This window comes from Prionailurus bengalensis, chromosome C2 (genome assembly GCF_016509475.1).
Source record: "Prionailurus bengalensis isolate Pbe53 chromosome C2, Fcat_Pben_1.1_paternal_pri, whole genome shotgun sequence".
Lineage (NCBI taxonomy): Eukaryota > Metazoa > Chordata > Mammalia > Carnivora > Felidae > Prionailurus > Prionailurus bengalensis.
This window is the reverse complement of record NC_057350.1, coordinates 48,754,013-48,779,203: the sequence shown is the minus strand read 5'-3', so window position 1 is coordinate 48,779,203 and position 25,191 is coordinate 48,754,013. Positions and strand designations below refer to the sequence as shown.

At 37.0% G+C, this 25,191-nt stretch overlaps 1 protein-coding gene across 50 annotated transcripts in view; it reads left to right on the top strand.

Annotated features, from left to right (window-relative positions):
• Window positions 1-25,191, top strand: part of LOC122491369 (ABI family member 3 binding protein) — a 264,385-nt gene that overhangs the window by 216,155 nt on the left and 23,039 nt on the right. For 48 of the 50 annotated variants that reach the window (XM_043594021.1, XM_043594029.1, XM_043594028.1 and 45 more), the window contains 5 exons: window positions 24-101; window positions 1,761-1,865; window positions 5,092-5,220; window positions 5,757-5,825; window positions 20,594-20,803. In XM_043594021.1, the coding sequence (XP_043449956.1) occupies window positions 24-101; window positions 1,761-1,865; window positions 5,092-5,220; window positions 5,757-5,825; window positions 20,594-20,803 (591 nt within the window). The remainder of the gene's footprint in view (window positions 1-23; window positions 102-1,760; window positions 1,866-5,091; window positions 5,221-5,756; window positions 5,826-20,593; window positions 20,804-25,191) is intronic. The other 2 variants (XM_043594007.1, XM_043593998.1) reach the window with 1 other exon arrangement.

The window sequence follows — 25,191 nt, the reverse complement described above, 5'->3', positions numbered from 1 at the left end:
CCTTTCATTATCTCTGCTCATAGGGGTCAAGCAAGCACCAAAGCCATCAGGTGCTGGCAAAGATGTGTCAGTGGACTCTACCCATATCACAAAAAAACCAGGTAAGGAACAAGGTCCTGACTCCCTTAGTTCACTCTGCTCTGCTGCTTGGGCAGTAACCGTAGTGGCAAATGCAGCAAAAACAGCATCCTCACAGCTCCCAAAGCACCATGCTGACACTACATGGGTACCACTAGAGACGCATTCTAAAGCGTTATCTTTGGGACACATTAAATATGAATAAGAACCTCTAATGGGGGTACTAATTTAAGAATCACTACTTTGTATAATGTTTGGAGGGGTCACAATGTACAAACAGTAAAGATTCCTTGTGGGTTTGGGTTTTTCATCATGTTCACGTTTTGTTCTTATGTAATTTACTATATCTTTTTACCTGACAGGGTTTATGCTGGTCTCCCAGGAAGTACTTAGTCACAGGGCATTTTCCTAGGTTGTCAATTTTACTTGAAGGTTTTTAACCAACATATATTATGCAGTGAAAGAGATGAATTTTTAGGCTATAAAATCTTGTTATAACACAAGATTTAAAGTGTGGGTTAAGGTGGACTGCTCTAGGCACCTCTAGCCTTGCCAGCCTTTGTGAAAAGTATAAAAAGATACTTCTGGGCATATTATAAAAAGGTGTCTCTTCCCTCTGCCCTTTAGGCAGACCTTCCTCTGGGCTGGCAGGCTTGCACCAGGGCTCCTAGTGGGGTGAGCAGAGTGGGTGTTAAACTTCAGCTTCCAGGGCACCTGGATGGCTGAGTCGGTTAAGCACTGGACTCTTGGTTTCAGCTCAAGTCATAATTTCACAGTTGGTGAGTTCATGCCCCACGTCAGACTCTGTGCTGGCAGTGCAGAGCCTTCTTGGGATTCTGTCTCTCTCTTCCTGCCCCTCCACACTTGCTATCTATCTCTCTCTCAAAATAAATAAACATTAAAAAAAAGAAAACTTTGGTTCACACTCACATATCCCTAGCCTGGTGCCCTGTGCAGTGTGCAATTGTTTGTAGCGACATTGTTCTCCACAGGCATAGGCTTATTGCTTCTGCCATCAAGGCTGCTTTGTTGTAATCTTTTGAAATTTCTCCACTAAAGGATACATTTTATCCTTTAACAATTTAAAGCCAAATTGATATAAGAAATTGTAGTACATCTGTAAATCGAAGGCACTAGGGGGACAATGAAACTGAGAAATACTGTCGAGCCTATATGAGAAACTAAAGATCTTAAACTCTCTATACAGTTTCAAAAGGCAGACAGACCTATATGTTTTTACCCATAATTAGAGGATATTTTTTCCATATGTTAATGGGTTTCATTATCCCTGGTTACATTACCGGTATTAATTTAGAAGACTGTCAGAATATATTACTCATAGGTACTTTTCTATAGCATCTGTTCTCTATCATCCAATAGCTACTTACCAAATGTACTATTTTTTAATGTTTATTTTTTTTATTTTTGAGAGAGACAGAGTGAGTCTGGGAGTGGCAGAGAGGGAGACAGAGAACCACAAGCAGACTCTGCACTGTCAGTACAGAGCCCAATGCAGGGCTCAACCTCACTAACTGTGAGATCAGGACCTGAGGCAAAACCAAGAGTTGGACACTTAACCAACTGAGCCACCCAGGTGCCCCCCAAATGTACTATTTTTTAAAACCTGACATGTTTATGGAGTGAATCCTCATGACAGCCTTATCTGTAATGTAAATTCTTAGCCCCAATCCCAGGCACTCGCCGCCCACCCTTGCCACCTAGACCTGTGCCCCCACGAAGAAAACCTTTACCACCAAATAATGTCACCGGGAAGCCAGGAAGTGCAGGTATGTCAGTCATATGCCTTCTCCCTCCGTGGTTTTAGTGTTACTAGACAACCACAAACCCTTCTTGGTGTGCTAGCTCAGGTGATCGACAAGTCCATGATGCATGTGACACATACCTGTGTCGGCCCCCAAAACTGGACACTGTAAATCACAGTTTTGAGGACTCCTATCCTGATTCTGGATGGGTGAGATCACGGAAACCATCCCTGTGCATCTCGGCCGGTTTGCTTTTCAAATGTTGTGAGACAGACGCTCACTCGGGCCTTTGAGTGAGTGAATTATTTGGGATGATGTATGTTTCCTACCAGGGATAATGGAAAATGTGATGTCCTGTCATCTGCTTATCATTGTCTCTTGGAATGAAATCCTGTACATCTCACTGAAAACTCCCCTGTTTACCAGCCTTCATGCTGACCTCCATATCATGGAACCAGGAGAGAGATTAAGCTCTAGACACCAGCAGCTCTAGCCTGTGCAACAGGGCAGGAATATACTATAGAAATCAAGCCACACTTTGATATGTGTTGTCTCCTTCCGTGGAATGACACCTTCGAGTCACCTGGGATGCTCATACTTCATCCTTTCCTTAAAGAAGTTTTCCCCAGCTGCTCAAAGTCGCTTTAGCATTAGCATTGCTTCTGGTTGTTCTTGGTTCATTGTTCTGGTTGTTCTTGACACTTACCTCTGTTACAGCAGAGAACAAATTGGCTTAGACTTGTGTGTTTACATACTGGTCTTCCCCTGCTAGACTAGGAGCTCTGTAATGACAGAGTCCTTGGTACCTTTTGTCTGAATTCACAGAACCAAATCCAGTGCTTGGCACACGGAGGATATTTGATAAGTAGCTGAGTAAATAAATCAGTTAAATTAAGAATCAGTGAAAATTGACTCCGTTTGGGGAAAGCTTTACCTCATTTCTCTTGAGGGCTCTTCCACTGGACCTGCCAGCAAACCATCTTTCTTTCCTCTCCCACCATCTCTACTTCTTAAATATTTTGTACATGGAATCAAGATAAATGTGTTAAGGTTGGCTGTGAAAGATGAAACTGATGATGCTTTATGTGAAAAGGAATGGATGTCACTCTTTTCATAGGATGGAAGGAGGGTATGGGGGTGGAGAAGCTTCTGTGATGTACCATGTACACAGTAAACTCTTAATCATTTTTCCAAGTAGCTGAAGGAAGAAATCAGACTCTCATCCACACTTCTGGTGCCTTCCTGAGGCAAGGCCCAGGAACATGAACCCAATGAGGAGACCAGGTGTTCCTCATGAATTGTAACCTGGGGCAGCAATGACTTGAACTCCAGCAGGCTTCCAGTCAGACTGGATGAGTCACATCAGGAAAGTACTGCCTCAGTGTCCTCTATGGAAAATTCACCCCCCTTCCACCACCACCATTCAGTAGAGCTCCCCTATAAGGCTATGTGTCTTCAGCTATAGCTTCATGACCTTGGTTCCTGTCCTATAAAACCCTTGTTCTGTCCCATCAGTAAGTGTAACTTTGGTACAGCCAGCCCATCCTGAAGAGAACCATAAACATATTCTAAGAGTAACTCCAATTCCCCTACCCTCATTCTTGCTGTCTACCTCTAACTCAAAGGGAATGGCTCCACTGAGGAACCAAACACAAAGGACAATTGTACAGATTTGACCTGATTAACATCAAAGAAAGTGTGTCCTTAATTCAGGACATCAACTATGTGTTCTGAAGTCCTCTGAACATAAGTCCTCTCTCACATGTGCCTGTGGGCACAGTCTTAGACTACCAGGTAGCACTTGACACTTGTCCCCTGTCTGCAGATCTCCTGAAGTCTCTGAGTTGGCTTTCCTTGCCACGGTGAAAGTGCTATGTCAGTATTTCCTGCTGGCTCTGCCAACTCTGAAAAGCTCCAACTTCTCTTGGTTTTCTCTCACCTTCTCATTGTGGCCCATTCCCACTAGCACCAAAAGCATGAATCTGCAAAAGCTGGACCAGCTGCACATCTGAGTCCCTCATTCATTGTTCCATGATGAGCCATGGTCCTTGGGTCAGTCTTATAGACCTTGGCTGTCCCTTGGTTGAGAATGAGTCCTTTTCCTAGGAGGATTATAGAATCCTCTCCAGCCTCCACTCTACTCTAAACACCCAGACTTGCCTGGACTTTGGGATGGATCCTGTTTGGGATACCAATTAGTCTTTTCAGAGTAGAGGAGACGCTATTGAATATAGTATCTCAAGTGGCACTATTCTGGCAACTAAGCCAGAATCACAGATATTACAGTAAGCATGTTTTTCCTTCTTGTCCAGCCATGACCCATGCCTGCCAGTTACTCTCCAAGTCATTCTATCTCCTTGACATCTTTCATGTAAAACTATGTAAGGCTATGTGTCTTCAGCTATAGCTTCATGACCTTGGTTCCTGTCATATAAAACCCTTGTTCTATCCCATCAGTAAGTGTAACTTTGGTACAGCCAGCCTATCCTGAAGAGAACCATAAACATATTCTAAGAGCAACTCTAATTCCCCTAAAACACCTTCCATCTAATCTCATGGCTCCTTATGTAGTTCACCTGCTCTGTTCTTCCTTACTACAGCTGCTTTAGTCTCTTGACTTCCCTCTCAGCCATCAGCTTTGCAACCTGATCATTCATCCTTTTCTCATCTGATTTTGTTATTTTCCAGTGAAAATATTTCAGGAGGTCCTTGTCACCTAAAAAAAAAAAAAAGCAATGTCCAAATCCATGTTATGGAAGGCTCTTCATGATTTGGCCTTCCCTGCCCCTCCATAGCCAGCTCTCACTGTACCCCCAAAGTACTCTTGACTTTCACCTCATCAAATAGACACACCAAGTAGTTTCATGCTTCCTTGACTTGGTTCTTCCTGCAGCCTCAGCCTAGAATATAACTGTCAAACATACCTCCTGATTACTTCTCTTCTTTATTGGCACAAGCTCTGTAAAGACATTCCTTACCCACCCTCATCTTTTCCCATAGACATTACTACTCCCTCCACTTACTTTCCCTGAAATCTTATCCAGTTTTTTTCACAATATTTATAATGCTTCAATATATTTGGATCACACATCTATTTTGATCAAGGACACAGGTTTTGTTTTTTCTCCAAGCCCAGCATATAGTGTGCCAAGCCACATGGTAAGTGCTGAATAAATATTTATGGAATAAATAAATGGGGGAAGTTGGCAGTGCTCCTATAAAGCCTGACTACTTTGCCTCTACATTACAGGAATCATTTCATCAGGCCGAGTAACTTCTCCACCTCTGACTGCCACATTCAGGCCTACTGAAGCCCCCTCAGAGAAAACAGAGACCGATGAAAAGCAACCAACTGTTCCTGCCTCAGGAGAAGATCTCGGTTAGTATGTCAGTCACTTCCCACTAGATGCTTAACTATGAAGTACTAAAAGATTTCAAATTAGGGAGAAAAGAGTCTCAGTTCTGGATTATCGAATTATTTCAATTTTTTATTAATATGTCTTTTTAATTTTTGCAATTATACTTAAGTTTAATGCTATGAGATAGAATATGGTCCTTCACTCCACAGACATAGAATAAAGTACCCAATATTTTTGGAAAAGTCTTCCTGAAGAGATATAAATTACCCAATGCTTCTTACTAAATCAAATGTCATTATTAATCATATGTATCTTAATTAATGAGTATTGGCTACTTTAATCTTTAAATCATTATTGAGTACACTCCAGAACACCTGCAGCAGGACACAATTAAAAGCCTTTTATTGTGGATAATATGTATAATAATAATAAAGGAAATCAAAATGGCAGGCATCTGACTAGGAGGCATTATTAAATATTTATAATCTTTAATACTTTTTCATTTTATTGAGAAGCTTTTTTATATCTTTCTAAAATTATTATCATCTATTCTCAGGTAATGTAACTGACTTTAGCTCAAGTCCAACAAGAGAAACTGATCCTCTTGGGAAGCCCAGATTCAAAGGTGTGTATGATTGGCTCCAAATATCAGTTTTGACAAGGCTGTCTTTGATGGGAGTATCACTTGGCTTTTGCTGTGTAATAACTGTAAAATCTTAGTAGCGTGTTCTAATAAGGATTTATTTCTCATGTGTCTGCAAGTCACCTGAGGGTCAGCCGATCTAGCTATCCTTGACTGGATGGTTCTGCCTCCAGCATCAGATACAGCTGGGCTTCCTATGTCTTGGGCTCAGATCTGCTCCACATTTTTCATTTTGGTGCTCAGGATGAAAGACCAACAGTGACTCAGGAGAAGCCATTCTAATGACAATACAAAGTCAAGAATGGAGAGTTCAAATACAGCATTTTAAGCTCCTCTGTGTTTTACACCTGCCAATATTCATTGGCTAATGAAAGTCACATAGCCAAGCTCAAATCAAAGATTGGGAAAGTATACTCCTTCCATGGATATAGAGAATATTTTTGAACAGTATCAAATCTACCACAGTAAGAAAGCTATAATATGATATAGAGCCTGGTATTTCCTTTTATAATGTTTTTCTCAAGTGTAAGATGTGATAAATTTTAACATATGTATACACTCATGAAACCATCATTGTAATCAAGATAATAAATACATGTACCACCTCCAGAAGTTTCATCATGTACTTTTATAATTCCTCCCTCTCACTCCTCCCACCAAATTTCTAGTTTCTAGATAATCACAGATCTGCCATACTAAAAATATGTATCCATTTTGTGGATTTTTATATAAAGAAAGGATACGATACGAACTTTTTTTGGTCTGGCTTCTTTGACTCAGCATAATTATTTTAAGGTTCATCCATGTTGAAACATGTAGCAACAGTTCATTTCTTTTAATCCTGACTGGTATTCTATTGAATGGATATATATAATTATTTATTAAACCTATTCATGACATTAAGGTTTTTTCTAATTTTCTTATATTACCAATAAAGCTGCCATAACCCTTAAAGTACAAGTGTTTATATGGATATGTGCTTTCATTCCTTTTGGATGAATGCTGACAAGAGCAATGGCTACATCACATAAGTGTACATTTAACATTTTAAGAAACTACCAAACTGTTTTCCACCGTAGTTGTACTATTAGCCTTTCTGTCAACAGTATATGAGAGTTTGAATTCCTCCACATCTTTGCCAACATTTAGGACAGTCTTTTTAATTTTAGTCATTTTAATAGGTGTGTAGTAGTTTCAAATTGTGATTTTACTTTGTGTATCTCTAATTACTAAGCATCTTCTCATGTGCTTATTTGCCATCATTTTGGTCGGGTCCCATTTTTTTGTCCATTTTGTTTATAACCTTGCTTATTTTCTTGTTGAGTTTTGACGGTCTTTGTTTTCTGGGTAGAATACCTTTTCAGATACATGCTTTACAAATATTTTTTCCCAGTGTATACCTTCTCTTTTTTAATTTTAATAAATCTTAGTTTATTAATTTGGCTTTTTATATGTTGTATTTTTGGTGTTGTACTTAAGAAATAACTGGCCAGTTGGAGGTCATAAAGACCTCTATTTCCTTCTAGAAGTTTCTCTGCTGTTTCCTTCTGGAAGTTTTCTTTTAAATTTAGGTCTATGATCCACATTGTGTCACATTTTGTATATGATACAAGGTGTGAATACCAATTCGTTTCCTTGCTAATGGATATAGAATTGTTCCAGCATCATGTGTTGAAAAAACTATTCTTTCCACTGAATTTCATTTGTACTTTTATCAAAAATGAATTGTACATACATATGTGGAACTCTTTTTAGCTCTCTAGTCTGTTGCATTGATCTGTTTATCTGCCTTTACATCAATACCACCATGTTTGTGTTACTGTGGTAGTGGTATTGTATTGGTGACTCTGGGTCCTCTGTATCTCCATATAAATTTTAGAATCAGCTTATCAATGTCCAAGAATAGCCTGGTTAGATTCTTATTAGAATTGAATTGAGCCTATAGATGAATTGGGAAAAATTGAGAGCTGTACAACATTTAGCTTTCCTATTTATGAACATGGCATATTTTATTTAGGTCTTTGACTTCTATAACCAATGTTATTTAAATTTCAGTACACAGAAAACCATTAAAATAGTATTTTTTATTTCAGTTTCCAATTGTTCATTACTACTATATAGAAAAATTTATTTTTATACAGTGATCTTATATCCTGCAACCTTGTGAAACTCAGTAGCTTTTATGTAGGTCAATTAGATTTTCTACATACAAAATCATGTCATTTGAGAGTGACATTTTACTTCTTCCTAACGTGGGTGACTTTTTCCTTGCCTTATCATACTGGCAAGAACTTCCAATAAAACACTGAATAGATAGAGTGGGGAATGGACATCCTTTTCTTATTCCTGGTCTTATGGAAAAAACATACAGCCTTTCACCTGAATATAGTATGATGTTACCTTGTAGGCTTTTCATACATGCTCTTTATTGTGTTGAGAAAATTCCCTTCTATGCCTACTTCGGTGGTAACTATTATCAAAAACGAGTGCTAGATCATGTCCAATGATTTTTCTGCCTTTATGAAGATGATTATGTTTTTCTTTATTAGTTTGTTAATACAATGAAATAATTGCTTTTGAATTTTTAACTTTGCATTCCAGGCACAAACTCCATGGTCATAATGTATTCTCATTTTAATATATTGCTGGATCTCATTTGCTAAAATTTTGTTGAGAATTGTATTCAGTGAAAGATAGTGGTCTGTAGTTTTCTTTTTTTGTAATAGGTCATGTTTTAGTCTCAGTATAATGCTGAACTCTCCTTTTCACTTTTCTGAAAAAATTTAGAATTGGTATTGCTTCTTCCCTGAATGTTTAGTAGTATTTACCAATGAAACCATCTGAGCCTCATATTCTCTTTGTTGGAAGGATTTTATGTATAATTCACTTTCTTTAATGGGTGTAGAGCTATCCAGAGTATTTTTTCTTCCCTAGTGAGTTTCGGTAATTTTTGTCTTTCAAGTTATTAGTGCACTTCATCTAAGTTGTCAAATTTATTGGTATAAGGTTCTTAATATTCTCATATTGTTTGTTATTTTAATAGCTGTAGAATTCTTAGTGATATCATTACTAATGATGTGTCTTTTTTTCTCTTTTGCCTAATCAATTTTGCTGTAGGTTTATTAATTTATTGATCTTCTGAAAAAGTCAAATTTGTGTTTCATTAATTTTGTCTATTTACTCTGATCTTTATTTTTTTTCTTCCGCTTAATGTAGTTTAATTTGTTCCTCTATTTCCTTAAGGTGGAATATGAGCTCATTGATTTAGAACCTCTCTTCTTTATTATGGCATTTAGTGCTACAAATTTTCCCCTAGATATTATTTAAGCAGTATCCAAAAGTTTTTGATATGTTGTATGTTCATTTTTACTCTGTTCAAAATACTTTTTAACTTCCTTTTTGATTTGTTCTTTGACTCATTGATTATTTAGAAATATGTAATTTAATTTCTAAATATTTTGAGATTTTCTAGAGATTATTCTGTTACTGACTTCTAATGTATCTCCATTGTCACATGCTCTGCCAGATACCTAAATCCTTTTAAATTTATTGAGACTTTTTTATGGCCAGGGTATGATCTCTTTTGGTATATGTTCTGTGTGTACTTGAAAAGAATGTGTATTCTGCTCTTCATAAAAGCAATGTTGTATTCATTTGCGAGGGTTGCCATAAGAGAATGCTACAGACATGGTAGCTTAAACAACAGAAACTTATTTTCTTATTTTCCAGAAACTTAAGTTCTGGAAGCCAGAAATCTGAAATCAAGGTATCATCAGATTTGGGTTGTTTTGAAGACTTGGATTGCAGATGGCCACCTTCTCACTATGTCCTCATATGGCCTATCCTCTGAATGTACACATCCTTCATGTCTTTTCCTCTTTTTTTTTTTTTGAATTACCTAATTAATTTATTTTTTAATTGACATCCAAATTAGTTAGCATATAGTGCAACACTGATTTCAGGAGTAGATTCCTTAATGCCTCTTACCCATTTAACCCATCCCCCCTCCCACAAGCCCACGAACAACCCTCTTTGTTCTCTATATTTAAGAGTCTCTTACATTTGGTCCCTGTCCATGTTTTTATATTATTTTTGCTTCCCTTCCCTTATGTCCATCTATGTTGTATCTTAAATTCCTCATATGAATGAATTCATATGATATTTGTCATTCTCTGAATAATCTCGCTTAGCATAATACCGTCCAGTTCCATCCACATAGTTGCAAATGGCAAGATTTCATTCTTTTTTGATTGCTGAGTAACACTCCATTGTGTATATATACTACATCTTGTTTATCCATCCATCCATTGATGGACATTTGGGATCTTTCCATACTTTGTCTTTTGTCAATCACACTGCTATAAACATTGGGGTGCATGTCACCCTTTGAAACAGCACACCTGTATCCCTTGGATAAATACCTAGTAGTGCAATTGTTGGATCAAAAGGTAGTTCTATTTTTAATTTTTTGAGGAACCTCCATACTGTTTTCCAGAGTTGCTGTACCTCTCTGCATCCTCACCAACATCTGTCATATCCTGAGTTGTTAATTTTAGCCATTCTGACAGGTGTGAGGTGGTATCTCATTTGGTTTTGATTTGTGTTTCCCTGATGATGAGTGATCTTGAACATTTTTTTATGAGTCTATTAGCCATCTGGATTTCTTCTTTAGACAAGTGTCTATTCATGTCTCTTGCCCATTTCTTCACTGGATTATTTGTTTTTTGGGTGTTGAGTTTGATAAGTTCTTTCTAGATTTTGGATACTCTTTTTCTGGTATGTCATTTGCAAATATCTTCTCCCATTCTGTCAGTTGCCTTTTAGTTTTGCTGATTGTTCCCTTCACTGTGCAGAAGCTTTTTATTTTGATGAAGTCCCAATAGTTCATTTTTGCTTTTGTTTCCCTTGCCTCCAGAGAAGTGTTGACTAAGAAGTTGCTGCTTTCAAGGTCAAAGAGGTTTTGCCACCTGCTTTCTCCTCAAGGATTTTGATGACTTCCTGTCTTACATTCAGGTCTCTCATCCATTTTGAGTTTCTTTTTGTGTATGGTGTAAGAAAGTGGTCCAGGTTCATTTTTCTGCATGTTGCTGTCCAGTTTTCCCAGCACCATTTGCTGAAGAGACTGTCTTATTCCATTGGATATTCTTGTGTACTTCGTCAAACATTAGTTGGCCATACATTTGTGGGTCCTTTTCTGGGTTCTCTATTCTGTTCCATTAATCTGAGTGTCTGTTTTTGTGCCAGTACCGTACTGTCTTGATGATTACAGCTTTGTAATACATCTTGAAGTTCAGGATTGTGATGCCTCCAGCTTCAGTTTTCTTTTTGAAGATTGCTTTGGCTATTTGGGGTCTTTTCTAGTTCCAAATTTTAGGATTTTGTTCTAGCTCTGTGAAGAATGGTAGTGTTATTTTGATAGGGATTTCCTTGAATATGTAGATTCCTTTGGGTAATATCAACATTTTAACAATGTTTGTTCTTCCAATCCAGGAGCATGGAATATTTTTCCATTTGTCTTCTTCAATTTCTTTCATAAGTTTTCCTTAGTTTTCAGTGTATAGATTTTTCACCTATTTGGTTAGGTTTATTCCTAGGTATTTTATGTTTTTGGTGCAATTGTAAATGGGATCGATTCCTTAACTTCTCTTTCGGTTGCTTCATTATTGGTGTACAGGAATGCAAATGATTTCTGTGCACTGATTTATATCCTGCAACTTTCCTAAATTCATGAATCAGTTCTAGTAGGTTTTTGGTGAGATCTTGTGGGTTTTCCATATAGAGTATCATGCCATCTGTGAAGAGTTGGAGTTTTGACTTCCTCCTGGCCGATGTGGATGTTTTTTATTACCTTGTGTTGTCTGATTGCTGAAGCTAAGACTTCCAGTACCATGTTGAATAACAGTGGCGAGACTGGACATCTCTGTCATGCTCCTGACCTTAGGGGGAAAGCTCTCAGTTTTTCCCCATTGAGGATGATATTGGCAGTGGGTCTTTTATATATGGATTTTATGATCTTGTGGTATGATCCTTCTATCCCTACTTTCTTGAGGGCTTTTATCAAGAAAGGATGCTGTATTTTGTCAAATGCTTTCTCTGCATCTATTGAGAGGATCATGTGGTTCTTGTTCTTTTATTGATGCGATGTATCACATTGTTTTGTGGATATTGAACCAGCCCGGCATCTCAGATAAAAATCCTACTTGGTCATGGTGAATAATTCTTTTAATGATTGTTGGATTCACTTGACTAGTATCTTGTTGAGGACTTATGCATCCATGTTCATCAGGGAAATTGGTCTGTAGTTCTCCTTTTTAGTGGGGTCTTTGTCTGGTTTTGGAATCAAGGTAATGCTGGCTTCATAGAAAGAGTTTGGAAGTTTTCCTTCCATTTCTCTTTTCTTTTTTTCTTTTTCTTTTTTTTTTTTTCTTTTTTTTTTTTTTCTTTTTTTTTTTTTTTTCTTTTTTTTTTTTTTTCTTTTTTTTTTTTTGAACAGTTCCAGAAGAATAGGTGTTAAGTCTTCTTCACGTGTTTGGTAGAATTCCCCTGTAAAGCCATCCAGCGCTGGACTCTAGTTTTTTTGGGAGATTTTTGATTACTAATTGAATTTCTTTGCTGGTTATGGGTCTGTTCAAATTTCTACTTCTTCCTGTTTCAGTTTTGGTTGTTTATATGTTTCTAGGAATTTTTCCATTTCTTCCACATTGCCCATTTTATTGGTATATAATTGCTCATAATATTCTTTTATTAATGTTTGTATTTCTGCAGTGTTGGTTGTGCTCTCTCCTATTTCATCCTTCATTTTATTTATTTGGGCCTTTCCTTTTTCCTTTTTCTTTTTGATCAAACTGGCTAAGGATTTATTAATTTTGTTAATCCTTTCAAAGAACCAGCTCCTGGTTTCATTGATGTGTTCTGTTGTTGTTGTTGTTGTTGTTGTTTGGTTTCAATAGCATTTGTTTCTACTCTAATCATTATTATTTCCTTTATTCTGCCGGTTTGGGGTTTTATTTGCTATTTTTCCAGCTCTTTAAGGTGTAAGGTTAGGTTGTATCTGAGACCTTTATTCCTTCTTTAGGAAGGTCTGGATTGCTATATACTTTACTCTTATGACCACTTTGCTGTGTCCCAGAGGTTTTGTGCTGTGGTGTTATCATTTTCATTGGCTTCCATGTACTTTTTAATCTCCTTTTTAACTTCTTGGTTAGCAAATTCATTCTTTGGTAGGATGTTCTTTAGTTATTTGTTATCTTTCCAAATTTTTTCTTGTGGTCGATTTTGAGTTTCATAGCATTGTGGTCTGAAAATATGCTCAATATGAACTTGATCTTTCTGTACTTGTTGAGGGCTGATTTGTGTCCCAGGATGTGATCTATTCTGGAGAATGCTCCACATGCACTCAAGAAGAATGTGTATTCTGCTTTAGGATTAAGTGTTCTGAATATATTTGTTAAGTCCATCTGGTCCAGAGTGTCATTCAAAGACATTGTTTCTTTGTTGATTTTCTGTTTAAATGATCTGCCCATTGTTGTAAGTGGGGTGTTGAAGTCCCCTACTATTATGGTATTATTATCTCTGAGTTTATGTTTGTGATTGATTTGTGTATTTGGGTGTTTCCACATTAGGAGCATAAATGTTTACAATTGTTAGATCTTGGTGGATATACCCCTTAACCACCATATAATGCCCTTCTTCATCTCTTGTTACAGTCTTTATTTTAAAGTCTAGATTGTCTAACACAAGTATGACTATTCTGGCTTTCTTTTGGAGGCCATTAGCATGATAGATGGTTCTTCATCCCCTTACTTTAAATCTGAAGGTGTCTTTAGATCTAAAATGTGTCTCTTATAAACAGCATATAAATGGATCTTGTTTTCTTATCCATTCTGTTACCCTATGTTTTTTGATTAGAGCATTGAGTCCATTGATGTTTAGAGTGAGTACTGAAAGATATGAATTTATTGCCATTATGATGCTTGTAGAGTTGAGGTTTCTGGTGGCGTCCTCTGGTCCTTTCTAGTCTTTGTTGCTTTTGGTATTTATTTATTTACATATACATATACATACATATATTCGTGTATATATATATATATATATATATACACGAATATATGTATATATATGTATATATATATATATATATATATATATATATATATATATTCATCTTTTCTCCCCTCAGAAAGTCCCCCTTAAAATTTCTTGCAGTGCTGGTTTAGTGGTCACAATCTCCTTTAATTTTTGTCTGTCTGGAAACTTTTTCTCTCTCCTTCTATTTTGAATGACAGCCTTGCTGGATAAAGAATTCTTGGCTGCATATTTTTCCAATTCAACACATTGAATATATTCTGCCACTGCTTTCTGGCTTGCCAAGTTTCTGTGAGTAGGTCTGCTGAGAACCTACTCTGTTTTCCCTTTTAGGCTAAGGTCTTTTTTTCCTTTGCTAACCTCATGATTCTTTCCTTGCCTGAGTATTTTGTGAATTTGACTATGATATGCCTTGTTGATGGTCGGTTTTTGTTGAATCTAATGGGAGTTCTCTGTGTTTCTCAGATTTTTATGTCTTTGTCTTTCCCCCAGGTTAGGGAGGTTTTCCACTATGATTTGCTCACATAAATTTTGTACCCCTTTTCCCCTCTCTTCATCTTCTGGGACTCCTATGATTCTGATATTATTCCTTTTTAATGAGTCACTGATTTCTCTAAATATTAAATCATGCTCTTTTGTCTTAGTCTCCCTCTTTTTTTCTGCTTCATTATTCTCCATAAGTTTGTCCTCTATATCCCTGATTCGCTGCTCTGCTTCATCCTTACTTGCCTCTGTGGCATCCATTTGAGATTGCTGCTCAGTTATAGAATTTTTTATATCATCCTGACTAGCTTTTACTTCTTTCATCTCCACAGAAAAGGATTCTAATCTATTTTCGACCCCAGCTAGTATTATTATCGTGATTCTAAATTCTGGTTCAGACATCTTGCTAGCTAAGTCCCTGGCTGTCGTTTATTCCTGTTCTTTCTTTTGGGGTGTCATTTTGAAGGAAGAAAATGAATTAATAATTTAAAAAAATAATAGAATTAAACAATTAAAAACAGCACAAATAAGTCAAATAAAGGGTGCTAGATCCTAGGTGTGTTTTGGTCTTGTTGTTGAAAGAAACTTGACAGATTAGAGAAAAAAGGGAAAGATAAGAAAAGAAAAAGGAAAAGAAAAAAGGAAAACATTTGAAAAATTGAAAAAATGAATACAGTAGAATAAAATGAAATGAGGGTAAAATAGCATTTTTAAAAGTTACAAAAAAGTAAAAAATATAGTAGACAAAAAAGAATCTTTTTAATAAAAATTGAATATAAAAAAAATAAATCTTTTCTCTTTCTGTATTGGAGAACAAGAAAAGAAAAAAAATTGAACAGAGGGACCAGTAAACAGAATGAAACACAATTGAAATTACATCTGGTTTCCCCTAGAAGCCAAACTATGAAGCACTTTATAGTCCATAAACTAAGCAGGCAGAGAGACTTGTGGTGTTCCTTAAGAATGTGGTTGGCCCAGTTGGGCGGGGCTTAGTGAATTGGCTTCATTCTCCACTAGATGGCACTGCTTAGCTTACTGGGGTGGATTGTTCTAGTGCATGTAGGCATGTATGCACATGTTTAGGATGGGTCAAAATGGCATCACCCAGCTACCCAGTTTATAGTATCAGAACTCTGTGCTCTCACCTATGGGCAATCAAGCACCCGCCTTTGTCTCTAGCTTTTGTCTACTTCCCGCTTGTAGACTGTGACCAAGCCATCAGGCTGCCAGGTAGGACCTCCCTCCTGAGTTTTATCTCAGATGGTGCTGTGTTTCCCAACCCCTCACTTCTGAGGGACTGTGGCTTTGACCTGTTCTGACCCTCTGGGGGATGGTCTTGCTAAGCAATGGCCGGGCGCCATCCCACCGCCAGAACCTTCGTGAGACCGTGCTGCTGCTGATGTTCAGAGACCGACTAGGTGCCAACCCACTCCAGATAAAGTTGGTGTGATCACGTAGCAGCAGCATTTCAGGGATTATGGTAAATCACAACACATATCTGGCACCAGTCTTCACCCTTAACATCCTTGTTCCAATACCAGCAAATGTGGTTATTTTCTGGGGTCTGCTGGGATGTTTTCCTGTGGTGAGGCCACACAGCCTCTACCAAGTGTCCTCCCATCAGGAGAACCATGTCTCCCCATGTGGCCCGAAGACCCCTCAGACCTTGCTCTCTGCTCCTGGGGATTCACCCTTCTCACCAGAGCACTGCTAGGTATCAAGCTGTGGAGTTTCAGACTCTGTGCTTCCCCTGTTTATAGAGTCTTAATGGAATTTAAACCTTCTCTTTTCTCCCTTTTTTTTTTTTTTTTTTTTTTTTTAATTTTTTTTTTTTTCAACGTTTTATTTTTATTTTTGGGACAGAGAGAGACAGAGCATGAATGGGGGAGGGGCAGAGAGAGAGGGAGACACAGAATCGGAAACAGGCTCCAGGCTCTGAGCCATCAACCCAGAGCCTGACGCGGGGCTCGAACTCACGGACCGTGAGATCGTGACCTGGCTGAAGTCGGATGCTCAACCGACTGCGCCACCCAGGCGCCCCTTTTCTCCCTTTTTTGTTCAGCCCCTTGCAGCTGTTTCCACTCTTCCTTTTTTCTCCATGCGCTTTCAGGGTGAGGGGTGCTTTTCCCTTATTCTCCCCCCATCTCTGGCCTCTTCCAACAAGCAAAAACAGCTCCCTGCCCTCCATGCACACTCCCTCAGTTCACCTTTCCACACCATGTACCTGCTGAGTTCTGTGGTTCAGGTTGTTCAGATTGTTATGTTAATCCTCAACTAAGTTTTCTAGGTATGCAAGATGGTTTAGTGTTGATCTGGCTGCATTTCAGAGTTGAGAGACACAAAAAATGCTTCCATGATGTTCCACCATATTCGCCCCTGCTGTCTCTTCCTCTTAATTTAAAAATTTTTTTTATGTTTATTCATTTTTGAAAGAGAGAGACAGAGCACAAGCAGGGGTGGGGTAGAGAGAAAGGGGGACACAGAATCTGAAGCAGGCTCCAGGCTCTGAGCTGTCATCACAGAGCCCGACATGGGGCTCGAACTCACAAATCATGAGATTATGACCTGAGCCGAAGTCGATCCTCAACTGACTGAGACACCCAGGTGCCCCTCTTCCTCTTAAAAGGACATCAGTCACAGTGGATTAGGATCCCACCCTGTGACCTCATTTAATCTTGATTTCTTTATTTGGGTGTTTAGAACCTTATATTTAACATGACCAATGATAAGGTTAGATTTAACTCTATCTCCTTTTGCTATTTGTTTTCTTTTTGTCCCATCTATCATTTGTTCCCTCTTTTCCTCTTTTTCAACCATCTTTTACTGAGTATTTTGTTGTTGTTGTTGTTGTTGTTGTTGTTGAAATATATGAGGCATACAATATTATATTAGTTTCATATGTACAGCATAGTGATTCAACTTTTCTATACATTATACTCTGTTTACCGCAAGTGTAGCTACCATCTGTCACCATAGAACACTATTATAATACCATTGATTCTATTCCCTATGCTGGACCTTTTATCCTCATAACTTATTCATTCTTTAACTAGAGGCCTCTATCCCTCACTCCCTTCACTCATTTTGCCTATTTGCCCTAACAACCATAAGTTTGTTTTCCTATATTTATGGATCTGTTTCTGCTTTTTGTTTGTTCATTTGTGTGTGTGTGTGTGTGTGTGTGTGTTTTACATTCCACATATAAGTGAAATCACACAGTATTTGTCTTTCTTAGTCTGACTTATTTCACTTACATAGACCTAGAGAGTATAATGCTATGTTGTTGCAAATGGCAAGTTCTCATTCTTTTTTATGGCTGACGAATTTTCGTGTGTGTGTGTGTGTGTGTGTGTGTATAAACCATTATTTATACATTCATCTATCGCTGGACACTTGGGTTGTTTCTATATCTTAGCTATTGTAAATAGTGCTGCAATAAACATAGGGGTGCATATATCTTTTCAAATTAGTGCTTTCATTTTCTTTGAGTAAATACCTATTAGTGGAAACACTGGATTATACAGTATTTCTATTTTTAATTTTTTGAGGAAACTCTATTTTGCACAGTGGCTGCACAAATTTACATTCCCGCCAGTAGGACACCAGAGTTTTCTCCACATTCTTGTCGACACTTATTATTTCTTGTTTTTTTGTCTCTAGCCATTCTGACAGGTAATATAAGGTAAGGTAATATCTCACTGTTGTGTAGATTTGCATTTCCCTCATAATTACTGCTGTTGAGCATCTTTTCATGTGTCTATTGGCCAGTTACATGTCTTCCTTTGGAAAAATGTCTATTCAGGTCCTTTGTCCATTTTTAATGGATTATTTATGTGTTTTGGTGTTCTATAAATTCTTTATATGTTTTGGATATTAAACCCTTATTGGATATGTCATTTGCAAATATCTTCTCCCATTCATTATGCTGCCTTTTTGTTTTGTTGATAATTTCCTTCACTGTGCAATAATTTTTTACTTCAGTGTAGTCCTGATCATTTTGGTTTCTGTTTAACTTGCCTGAGGAGACATATCTAGAAAAATGTTGCTAAAACTGATGTCAAAGAAATTACTGCCTATGTTTTCTTCTAGGAGTTTTATGGCTTCAGGTCTCAAATTTAGGTCTTTAATCCATTTTGAGTTTATTTTTGTGTGTAGTGTGAGTGGTCCAATTTCATTCTTTGGCATGTAGCTGTCTACTATTTATCAAAGAGACTGTCTTTCCCATTGTATATTCTTAACTTTTGTGATAGAGTAATTGAAATATAAGCATATGTTTATTTCTTTTTTTTTAATTTTTTTAACATTTATTTATTTTTGAGACAGAGAGAGACAGAGCATGAATGGGGGAGGGGCAGAGAGAGAGGGAGACACAGAATCGGAAGCAGTCTCAAGGCTGCGGGGCTCAAACTCACGGACCGCAAGATCGTGACCTGAGCTGAAGTCGGACGCTCAACCGACTGAGCCACCCAGGCGCCCCAGCATAGGTTTATTTCTAGAGATTGAGTTTTATGATTTTTATGATTCTATTTTCTCTCTTTAGTTGTCTTACTAGTTGTAACTATTTTGTTATTGCTTTAGGGTTTATAGTATGTATCTTTAATTTACCACAGTCTATCTTCTAGTGATATTCTACAACTTCATAAATAGTGCAAGAACCTTACATTAGTATAGCAATTTATCTTTCCTCTTGGCCTATCATTGTTAGGCATTTTACTTTTACGTATTAATACATCATGCTAAATTGATATTATTTATGTTTAAATAGTAAATTGCCTTTTAGAAAGAATTAAATGACAGAAATATTGTGCATATTTACCTATATAGTTACTATTTCCAGTGCTCTTTATCTCTTTGTGTGGATACATCATTTTTCTTCTGCCTGAATGTCCTTTAATCTTCCTTGTAGGGTGGGTCTGGTGGTTATGAATTCTCTTACCTTTTATATGCGTAAAAGGTGTTTTACTTTAAAAAAAAAGATATTCACTAGTTAAATAATTCTAGATGATAAGTTTTTTTTCCAGTATTTAAAGATGTTGCTCCACTGCCTTCTCCCTTGCATTCTTTCCAATGAGACATCTGCCATAATCGTTATCTTGGTTGTACTATATATCATGTGTCTTTTCTGCCTCCTTTAAAGGTTTTCTTTCTATCACTGGCTTTGAGAAACTTGATTTTGATTGGTGTAGTTTCCTCGTATTTGTTGTGCTTAGGTTTATTCAAGCCTTTTGGATCTGTGGGTTTAGAGGTTTTATCAAACTTGGAAAATCTTTTGCCATTATTTCTCCAAATACCTTTGCTGTCCCTGTTCTCTGGGCAGATATTAAAATTACATCTGTGTTATACTGCCTGAAGCTTCCCCATAGCTCACTGATGCTCTGTTCATTATTTTTATTATTTTTTCTTTCCACTTTTATTTTGGGTAGTTTTTACTGCTATGTCTTCAAGTTCACTAATCTTTTTCTGCAATATAATATCAGTGCTAGTATCATCCAGTGTTTTTTTCATGTTACACATTTTAGTTTTCATCTCTAGAAATTCACTTTGGGTATTTTTAAAAATATCTTTCATGTATTAACTTCTTGACATGTGGATTATAGTTATAATAACAGTTTTATTTTCCCTGTGTGATGACTCTAACATCTAGGCAAGTTCTAGATTGATTTCAAATTATTTATTTTTCTCATTATGGGCAACATTTTCCTGTTATTTCCTATTGTTTTTTATTCCTAAAATATTCTTTAATTTTGTCCTGGGTTAAATTACTTGAAACCATTTGACCTTTTTGAGTCTGGCTTTTAAGATTTATTAGGTGGGACCAGAACTGTTTAGTGTGGGGCTAATTATTCCCCATTCTCAAGGCAATACCCTCTTGAATACTTCTTCCAATACCCCACAAATTATGCTGTTTAAAACATGCTCAGGAGGACCAAATTACTTCTCGATATTAGCATAAGTTAAACCCATTTTAAAAAGTAAGTCAGCTACAACATCCATGTCATGTATCCCAGAGACAGGAATTCTAGATTTTCACAAGTTTGAACAGTCCACATCACTGCTTTCATCTCTCTGCTTATAATAAGAGACCAGATGTCCTCAAACAGAAAAATAAATTTGAACTTACCTCCACCTTCTGTATGTACAAACTCAAATAAGGCTAACTGTCCAAGTCCTCTCTCTCTTAGGTCCTCATGTGCGTTACATCCAAAAACCGGACAACAGGCCCTGTTCCATCACTGATTCTGTCAAACGGTTCCCCAAAGAGGATGCCACCGAGGGGAATGCCACAAGCCCACCGCAGAACCCACCCACCAACCTCACTGTGGTCACTGTGGAAGGGTGTCCCTCATTTGTCATCCTTGACTGGGAAAAACCACTAAATGATACTGTCACTGGTAAGATCATGATGTGAGCACTTGTACTATGGTGGGAAGCTTCAATAATGTGAGTGTGGTACCTCGTCAAACTATGAGGCATATCTCAGGGGTAGCAAGTCCTAGTAGAGCTATTGTCAAAAAGTGTCATATGATGGGAAAATATCATCTGTGTCCCAGTGGTGGGTTTCCTGTTAATTTAACATATCTCTTTAGGTTACGTTCCTTCCATCTTGTCTCAGAACTCTTCCTCATGGTGTAAAAATAGATGTGGTCTTTTCATTATCAAGAAAATTACAGATAACATAGGAGAAGTTGGCAGGGCTGATGATAATTAAAAGTTTTCATTTCACCAACCCAATTTCTAGGTTGACCTAGAACTGTCAAGCAATTCAATTATTTTAGTAGAGTTTTTGTTTGTTTGTTTTGTTTTTTGTTTTTTGGGGTTTTTTTAGATTTCTAATCATGGTTGATTTTCTCCTCATCGCAGAAAAATTTAATTCTACTATCACTAGCCCAATCCTCCTAAAAATGACTGTGAAAACTAAGAAATCCTAAGTCAGTCTTTGAATTTATTATATGCGAATTAATTCTTCATATGAACAGTTTAGTCAAACTAGAGAGGAAGGAGAAAAGGTAAGGGGCAGAGTCAGCTAGAGGAATATAGCAAATTGCAGGAGTACACAAGCCCCCCATTGCCCATGCCCTGCTGTGCATGGGACAGGTAGACAGAATTTAGAGGAGCCCACTAAGAAGCTATCAGGATGGGTAGAGGGAAGTATACAGGGGAAAGGAGGAAGTGGGAGATTCAGCCAAAAGTGTTTTCTGTGAATAAAGGAGTAAACAGCAGCTATTTCTCCTCAGACAAAACTGTTTGGTCTGGGCAACTTTCACTGTAAGCAGCCTATCTTTGCTTAACTGGCTTTTTTTTTTTAAACCATATTTTGTGAATTTCATTTCTCATGCAGACCTTGCCTTTGTTTTGGGAAAGAACCAGCCACTGCTCATGTTTCCTGGGGACTTTTCTAGTCCTGCTTCTTTACTTGGGACTATGCCAGTAGGTGCTACCATCCCAGTATCTAAAAAACAATAAATCTCTAAGCATTGATTATCTACATAGATGAAAAAGTCCAGAACTCCCAATTCATATACTGTGCTAATAAGGAGTTCTCCTGACAGTCTGAGGCTTAGTTATCATAACACCAAATGATCCATAAAATTTCCTTTGCCTTGAAGATGTGGGACATCAAGTTGGAATTGGTTAATATATCTAAAATCTAATCTAATACATCTAATATATATTCACTTTGGTGTGTCAATTTCTGATTTAACTTTTTAAAAGCAAAATGATTTTCCTTTCCAGTTCATCATGAAACCTTTTTTAATTGTATAAACTTGTAATCTACAAAAAATAATGAATAGGGTATACTTTACCCATTTAACCAATTCCTTTTGTAACATTGTTACTAAATGTTAATGGACTGCTTGAGATCTTTCATAAGATATTAGACTTAGAATAACAGCTTTTATAGATAAGGTCCATATCTCTTTAGCTATAATATTTTCTAAATAGAAATGTCCATATTTAATCATTACTCAGTCTGTATTTAAATGTCGGACCATATAGCCTAATAGTCTCTTCTATTTTTTTCACTTTTGTTTATTTTTAGTGTTTTCTCAAATATCACTTTGTTTCAAATGTGATCTTTTATAAACCAGCAGCTCAGATAATACGATTAATTCTCAAATCACTGGAAATGGCTTTACAAGAAAGGATTGAGAAAGATAACAAAAAAGGAGTGAAACATATTCTTTATTCCCTTAGCTGGCTTCTGTCTATCATCTTTTAATCAACAGGCACATATTACCTATAATAAATACACCCAAATTCAGTTGCTTCTATATGTCTTTTCTACACTAAAGTACAAATAGATACACCTGAGAAATGGGCCATAGCCTGAGTCCTTGGACAATTTAAATTAGTTGTGGGATGGTACTTTGTGATATGCCAAGAGCATGCCAACGTAGATTTAAATCCCAGACTAGCTGTATTCTCTATATGCAATTTGGGTATGCACTTTACCTCCTTACTTTAGTCTTCTTATTTGTAACAACAACAACAACAACAACAACAACTTCCATTGTAATCAGCTTATGATGAGGACAAAAATTAAACAGAATTTGAATGTACAGTGTAAGTTAGAAGCTGTTAAATTAATGTTTGTCAGTAGTAGCAATAGTAGGACTGGTAGAAATAGTGTCACCATTATTATTTTCATGACCAGAATGTGATTTCCCAACCTTTATAATAAAGTGTTTTTCTATTAAGTAAATCATCTCATAATAGGGCAATAATAATCTCTGAGTGGGAAAAAGACCATTTATTCAGTGTTACTTCTTTATAGGTTCCTTATATCTTTACTGTTAAGGAATTTATAAATAAAACCCCATATTTTAAAGTGAGAAATATGGACACATACTAAGTGGCTGTCTTTACTTTCTGAAATATAATCAGAATGTGTCTATAAATGTTCATTCCAAGCATTAATGTTCCATTTTTATGGTATAGTGAATTTATGAAAAAGCTACTATTTCTTTAAAGCATTACAAATGAAAGATATATTTACAAGGCCCAAGAATACACATTCAGAAGTTAGAATTCTGAAATTCTAAATATGTTTTTTAATTACAAAGGTAACTTCTGTGTCCATTTTGAAAACTTGAATCTTTCAGGATGAAAATAGTATTAAATGAACATTTAAAACTCAGTCAAAAGAAAATTAGAGAAGATATTCAGTAAGAGTTTCTAGTACTGAGTCTGGGGTAATATTAAAAAGAATATTACACAGTCACTGATTAATGTCCCACACCAAAGATGTTTCTTGAAAGTGGTTGCTTTCATGCAAATTCAATGGGAGTGTCATACAAATTTTTCTTTGGGTGATGAAGCAACACTTGAATCTTTCCAACTGAAATCTTTCAAATTTAAACACAACTCAGGGATAATAAGTAATAATAATAGGTACCACCTGTTGAACAAAACATATGCAAAATACTGTTGAGCACTTTCCATATATTCCTAGTTTAATCCCCACAAGCAACACTATGAAGAGCTATTACTGACATTTTACAAACTGAGATCAGGGCAAATGGCTTGGTCTGTCACTTTTCAATGAGTCATGTAGTGTCCTTTTGGGGTTTTTTCAGCTTTTTATCTTTTTTTTTTTTTAATTTTATAGATTTTTAAAATTTAAATCCAAGTTAGTTAACATACAGTATAATAATGTTTTCAGAAGTAGAATTTATATAACACCCAGTGCTCATCCCAGCAAGTGTCCTCCTTAATGCCCCTTGCCCATTTAGCCCATCCCATCCCCCCACCCAACACCCGTCCAGCAATCATTGGTTTGTTCTCTGTATTTAAGAGTCTCTTATGGGTTGTCCCCTCTCTGTTTTTATATTATTTTTGCTTCCCTTCCCTTATGTTCATCTGTTTTGTATCTTAAATTCTACATATGAGTGAAGTCATATGTTATTTGTCTTTCTCTGACTGACTTATTTCGTTTAGCGTAATACACTCTAGTTCCATCCACATTGTTGAAAATGGCAAGATTTGGGGCTCCTGGGTGGCGCAGTCGGTTAAGCGTCCGACTTCAGCCAGGTCACGATCTCACAGTCCGTGAGTTCGAGCCCCGCGTCAGGCTCTGGGCTGATGGCTCAGAGCCTGGAGCCTGTTTCCGATTCTGTGTCTCCCTCTCTCTCTGCCCCTCCCCCGTTCATGCTCTGTCTCTCTCTGTCCCAAAAATAAATAAACGTTAAAAAAAAAAAAAGAAAATGGCAATATTTCATTCTTTCTCATCACCGAGTAATATTCCATTGTGTATGTATACGTGTGTGTGTGTGTGTGTGTGTGTGTGTGTCTGTATATGCATCTTTATCCATTCATCAGATGATGGACATTTGGGCTCTTTCCATAATTTGGCTATTGTTGATAGTGCTGCTATAAACATTGGGGTGCATGTACCCTTCCAAAACAGCACTCCTCTATCCTTTGGACTAGCCTTCCCCATACCTTAAATTTAATAGAAAAGTCATGAGTGTTTTGGGTTCCTCATCAGTAGCATATCTAACCATGTATCCAACAAGCAGTTTCCAGTTTTAAAAATCCATTTTAATTACTCCCATCTTTGTCTATCTAGTAAATACTGATTCACAGCTGAGAAACAGATATAAAATGGATATATTTGAATTCAAGGTCCTTCCCTTCCCTCCCTTTCTATCCTCTTTGAGAATAGAATGCCAACAGAAATAGGTTAAGGAACAGAAGGTTCTGAGAAAAGAACACTAAATACTAGCCATTAGTCCTTTGGTAGCTGTGCTAACATATCCAGATACAATGGCCATTGCCT